Source organism: Marmota marmota, unplaced genomic scaffold, assembly GCF_001458135.2.
Source record: "Marmota marmota marmota unplaced genomic scaffold, marMar, whole genome shotgun sequence".
Classification (NCBI taxonomy): domain Eukaryota; kingdom Metazoa; phylum Chordata; class Mammalia; order Rodentia; family Sciuridae; genus Marmota; species Marmota marmota.
The window spans coordinates 34545639-34551933 of NW_026000249.1; the positions used below are offsets into that span (position 1 = coordinate 34545639).

The 6295-nt window shown below is 50.6% G+C and overlaps 1 protein-coding gene across 1 annotated transcript in view; it reads right to left on the reverse strand.

The window, feature by feature from the left end:
• Syn1 (synapsin I) overlaps positions 1–6295 on the reverse strand; it is a 56161-nt gene that overhangs the window by 5583 nt on the left and 44283 nt on the right. The window contains exons 7-9 of the mRNA XM_048796396.1: positions 3959–4021; positions 3069–3211; positions 2902–2976 (exon numbers count right to left, since the gene is read on the reverse strand). Coding sequence (XP_048652353.1) covers positions 2902–2976; positions 3069–3211; positions 3959–4021 — 281 coding nt within the window. The remainder of the gene's footprint in view (positions 1–2901; positions 2977–3068; positions 3212–3958; positions 4022–6295) is intronic.

The following is a 6295-nucleotide window of genomic DNA, read 5'->3' on the forward strand; positions in this document are numbered from 1 at the left end:
GCTGGGGAACCCCAAAATCCAGTGAAGGCACATTAGGCACAAATTCCAGAGAGGTTCTAAGTGGAATCCCTGCCACAAATTCCAGCTAGTGGAGATGGAGGTGCACCCCAAATTTAGAAGTATTCCCCAAAGCCAAGAGTAAACCAAATTATGGAAGAGGCAGGGGTCTCAGTCTCTGGGGGGGGTCCCCCAATTCCAGAGGAACTGAAGAGCTCAAGGGGATCACCACCATCTCCCAGGGTGAGAGATGGGGGATCCTGAGGCAGTATCAAGACAGAGATGGAACACTGGCTGGTGGGCAGGACTCCATGGCGTGGCAGACTGAGGTGGGCTCCCCGGTGGCTGGGGGCAGGGCCTAAGGCACAAGGCGGGCTGCGCTGAGGAGGCAGGCAGGCAACTCATCAGCCTGGGTGCGGTGCAAGGAGGGTTCAGAGGCACTCCGCTCAATCTTGGGGAGTGACCGCTGCAGCAGCTCAATCGTGGCCAGGATCTGGGGGCAGGTGGGGATGAGGAGGAGTGTCTGGAGCTCCGTGGGTACCCCAACACCCCAGGCCCCAGCCTAATGGGGAAACACACACACACACACACACACACACACACACACACACAGTGTATCTGAACTTTGACACAATTCACATTCACATCTGCCTCCATCCCCACTCTCCCTCTGCCTTGGAGTCCCCCTATCAAGGTATCCAGCCCTCCTACCCAGCTCACCTGGGGGAAGAGGGGCCGCTCCTCCCGCTGGAACTTGAGGCAGTCAGACAGCAGGCGCCGCATGGCCTTGGGGCAGTTACTGGAGATTTTGCTGAGGTCCGGAGACAGATAGCCACGGCCTACCATGAAGATGATCTGAAGGAGGGGCAGGAATGGGGTAGTTTTAGGGTTTGAGCTGTTAGATGCAGAGAATTTGGGGTCTTGAGTGATGTGGAAAGCTCATTTTTGGGAAACAGGGGGGCTCCAGGTATTAAGGCCCAGAAAATTATGAGTCTCTGAAGACTTGGGAGGTTTCTCTGCCTACAAAATAGAAAAATTTAAGTTTGGGGTTGTTGAGGATTGTAGGTATATAGGACTACGTCCACAGTTGTCTAGGGGGCTTAGAACCTAGAAAGTACCGAGCCTTGGGGAAACATGCAGTTCTGAATCTGGGGAAACTTATATTTCCATGGAAGTCTGGGACCTAAATGTCTGAGTCCACATTTTCTGCAGGACTCTGAGTGTTCCCCTTAAGCCTTCTCCCAGACACTTGGCTGGTAAGGGGGCCTTAATGGGGTGCCCTTGGTTAGGAGTCAGAGGATTCTGGGTTCCTGAGGGCCTGGGAGGTTCTAGGCCCTGAACCCAAAGAACTATGAGATCTTGGGGCCTACAAAATTATGGGTACCAGGGCCCCAGAGCCTGACAGATATTCAAAGTCTGGGTGATTTTGAGTATTTGTGAATATTCTGGAAGCATGGGGGATTTTATTTCTCAGAGAAATGGAATTCTGGGTTTTGGGAACCTGTAGTATTTTGAGTATCCAGAGAAGACTGTAGATGCCTAGGAAATCTCTGGAAGGCTTCTGAGTATCTTGGGGTCTAGAGCATTCTGGGTACAAGATTCAGAGGACTCTGGGCTTTAAGGCTTTTGTCCCAGAGGTTGTGGATGTAGGGGAAGGAGGGAAGTTGGCATAGGATTCCTTATGGGATTAACTCTTGGAGTTCTCATTCCAGAAAATTCTAGGTTTCTGGGTGAAGTGTACCATTCTTTGTGCAGAGCAAGGGATATGGGGTGTGAAGGACAGAGGGAAACCATGGGTAATGTGTAGGGCTTACCTGGTCACGGCTGCCAATGTGACTGTAAGGCAGTGAGCCTGTCATGAGCTCATAGAGCACAACCCCGTAGGCATAGACGTCCGACTGGAAACTGTAGGGGTTTGGGTCCTGCATACGGATCACCTCAGCCGCCTTCAATAGGCCAGATGGGGCAGGGAAAGCATGAGGGACAGCAGATGTGGCCCATAGTTCCACATCTGGCTGGCCACACTGGCACGACTTGGAGCTACCCCCACAAGGTGAAACATAACACCCACACTGTCACAGGCATCCCTGTCTCTGTTTGGCTCCATATGTCCCAATCTAGGAACACGTGTCTCCCTATGCCCCTCCCCATCCAGCCTGACCCAACTCACCATCCAAAGCACGGAGCCTGAGGGCTGCTCCAAGGGTTGGGCCCCACTCCATCTTGTCTTCACTGTGGCCAGGCCAAAGTCGCCTATCTTCACTGTGAGCCCCTCATGTAGGAAGATGTCCACTGGGGTCAAGGGCCACTATAGATTTCCAATAGTCAAGCCTATCAATCACCCTGACTGGAAGGTTATCATTAATGTCTGGTATTAGTGATTTTTCTGACCCTGACCAGAAGCCCCCAATATCATAAAATTATGCATAATTAATGCCCTCTACACTTGGTCCCACTGCGACTCTTAACCAAAAAGCCCCTTGAATGGCACCTAAACCCACCATATCTATAACCCTGGTCAGAAACTCCCTATAATATTCACAACTGCTACATCTCACAACCGGACCACAGTCCCCAAGAGTAGTACCAAAACCAGCCACACCTCTGACTCCTAACCAAGGGCACCCCATTAAGGCCCCCTTACCAGCCACAGTTCTGATATCCAACAAGGAGCCAGGCAACGTGTACTCTTCCCCATTCATCCTCAGAAATGCCCACACAAGAGCCATCCCCTTAAGCCTTCCGCCTGTGTAATGTCCCACCCCAATCCCAGCCCACAGACAGGCAGATACTATTAGACTTGAGGTCTCGGTGGATGATGTTCTTGGCATGGAGGTAGCTGTGGGGTAGAGGTAGGCGGTGAGTTAGCTGGAGGCTACTTACCTCCTCCACCCTTCTCCCCACCTGTCAGACATGGCGATCTGCTCAAGCATCGCAGAGCCTGTGTTGGTCTTCCAGTTCCCTGACACTGACGTCCTCCTGGAGGACAAGAGAAGAGAGAGTCAGGGGGTCTCTGGGCTGCATGGGACAGAGCAGGGGACCCCTTCCTGAGCGCCCATCTCTCCACTCACATGTAAGCTTTGTAGTTCTGCCCAATCTTCTGGACACGCACATCATATTTGGCATCAATGAAGGGCTCAGCAGTGGCATATGTCTTGGTCAGCGCCACAACACTTGCAATGTCCTGAAAGTCGTGCTGGTTGTCCACTTTGACCTATGGGCATAGGGGTGGGGATCAGGACAGCAGTGGGGAGTGGGTGCTCCTGGAGTGGTGTGTACACATGACACACAGTACATAAAAATTAGGTGGGCACTCTAAGGCACTCAAGCATGCATAATTGTGGGTCTCCTGTTTTGTCCATGGGCACAAACACAGAGTTGGGTATATACAACTCTATGAGCAAAAAACCCCCACTAAATTGACCATTTTAAATGGGTAAGTTCTAAGGCATGTGAATTCTTAATAAAGCTGTAAAAAAAATCCTTTGTGTCCATACAGTATGCACTTATGGGCAGCCAGACACAGACCTGGTTGTATACACAATATACAAACATAGAAGCGGGACACACTCAAACTTACAAATTACAAGTCTGCTTATACACACACAGACAAAATCAGCTGGATGGCAAGCATACTGGACCCCAAGACCCTGGAACATAAAAAATGACATGGTGCATATTCAGCACAGAGACATGCATATCCACGCAGATACAGTGCTGGAGATGCTAGCATGGTAACAGGACGTACAAAATTGGCTGAACACACATAAAAAAATAGGCTAACAAAATAGTTGAATATGAGAAAGCAAAAATCTAAATACATGAAGACATCCCAGGACACACTGTCAAACTTACTGGTGTGCACCGAGCTCACAAAGACATACCTACAAGACCACAGTGCCAGGAGCATTCACAGCAGATACGTGCACACCACGAGCACACACCCCAGCTGGAAACTCACCTTGCCCATTCCCGAGTGTGCATGCCCCATCTTCACAACCACAGGGTACGTTGTGCTGCTAAGCTGGAGGGGACAAAGGCAGAAGAGCCATGGTCAGGGAAGGAGTGCCAACCACCAAGAGTGAGTTGGTGTTCAGCAACCCCATCCAGCATGAGCCACAGTATGAGCATTCTGCAGAAAAGGTGGGTTAGACCCAGTTGGGCAGCAGCTGGGAGTCACACAGCATCTCCAAGCCCAGATTCAAACCCAGTCCTGCCTGCCTGTCCCTCCCTCCACCCACTAAGTCCCACACTTCCTGCCCCTGGTTTCCCAGGGCAAGGCATGGGATGAGGGTGGGGGACTTTCCCAGAAAAGAGAAAGTTTGTTTTTATAGTGGATGGATGACAGTGAGGTGAGTGTGCATGTGTGTATGGGGGTGTGGTGGTTAGCATGTAGCAATCGGACCTCTCAGCCAAGCATTGTATGTAAGCCTCATCCACACACGTACACAACTTACGAGACACACAAACCTTCAGACTTGATCTACCCAGCCAAACCCAGAGATGCTCAAGCATGTTGAGAAGACCAACCAACGTATGCCCAAAGCACACCTAACTCCGGGGCTGCAGAGACCCACATAGTCATTCCCCACAAGGCCATTCTGCCATCCAGGGGCTCAAAACATGGACAGAAGCCAGTACTCCTGGACTCAAACACACATCGGCTCCCTTGCCCAAACCTGACTGACAGAGAGATGCACAGATCCTTTGGGTCACTCATACAATACAGAGGCTCACACAATTTTTCAGGCACATGCAACAGAACTGGGCATATATTCAACACTTACAGGCACACATGGAACACTCCTAGTCACATGCACAACCAATAGAAGGATCTACACAACAAACAGGAGGTGCATACACTTCTAGGTCTTCACATAATCAGAGCTCCATAACATAGACCCATGCCACACTCTGGGGCACACAAAAAGTATATCAAGACACACACACACACACACACAACATGCCTTGCCATATGTGAAACACAGATGTATGCACAATCAGAGATATCCACAACTCTCCTAAGTTTACAGACAACACTGCTGGGCATTCGCACACACATTTAGGCACCACAGCACATGGGCACTTGTGCAGGGCCCCTGCCTCCTGCTGACAGGGTAGAGATGGCATTCCCGGAGGGGCTGCTGGGGCGGTGGTGGTTCCCAGTTCCCGACAGGCACAGGAAGCTGGCAGACTCAGGGTGACCAATTGACCTTCAGGCTTTACCCTCCCTCTGCACCCCTCCTTCCTCATTTCTCAAATGACTGGCGTCACTGGAGGGGGGGAGGGGGACTCAGGCATGGTGTTGAGACTGCGGATGGGGGGTGGGGTGAGAGGAATCCTCCAGGCATCATGCCAGAGAAACAATCAGACGCATGTGTGACACTCTACTCAGGCAGACGCATAGCACACACCAGTGGACGATGCATTCATGATTGCATACGTGACCTACAACTCCCAGAAGCAAACAGCAAAAAAATAATCAGGCACACCTGACTCTCAGGGATGGGCTTACAACACACAGAGGGGCACACATGCAACTCCCAGCAGCAGAAACATAGCAGAGAGCTGTGTGCGCACATGCGTAACCAGCTCCGCTTGCCAAGGTTTCTAGGTCTTTTTCATAAACCGTCCTTGCTTCCCCTGGACCTGAGCCTGAACACAATGCTGTGGATATGTGTAAGTATGTGCCCTTTCAGGTACACACTGCAGGGGACTTTGGATCCCTAGATTTGAATCTTTCTTTCTTTCTTTCTTTCTTTTTTTTTTTTGTACCAGACATTGAACCCAAGGGTGCTTTACCATGGAAACACATCCTCTGCCCTTTGTAAATATTTTTTTCATTTTGTTTTAGAGACAGTGTCTCACTGAGTTGCTAATTGCCTTGCTAAGTTGTTGAGGCTGGCTTTGAAATCGTGACCCTCCTGCCTCAGCCTCCCATGCCACTGGGATTACAGGCATGTGCCACTTAGAGTCTTGCTCTGTTGCTCAGGCTGGTCTTGAACTCCCGGACTCGTTTGATCCTCCTAGCTGGGTGCAGTGGTACACAACTGTAAACCCAGCTACTCAGAAGGCTGAGGCAGAAGGATGGCAAGTTCAAGGCCAGCCTCAACAACTTAGGGAGAGGGCTGGGGATGTGGTTCAAGCAGTAGCGCGCTCGCCTGGCATGCGTGTGGCCCGGGTTTGATCCTCAGCACCACATACAAACAAAGATGTTGTATCCGCCGAAAACTAAAAAATAAATATTAAAATTCTCTCTCTCTCTCTCTCTCTCTCTCTCTCTCTAAAAAAAAAAAAA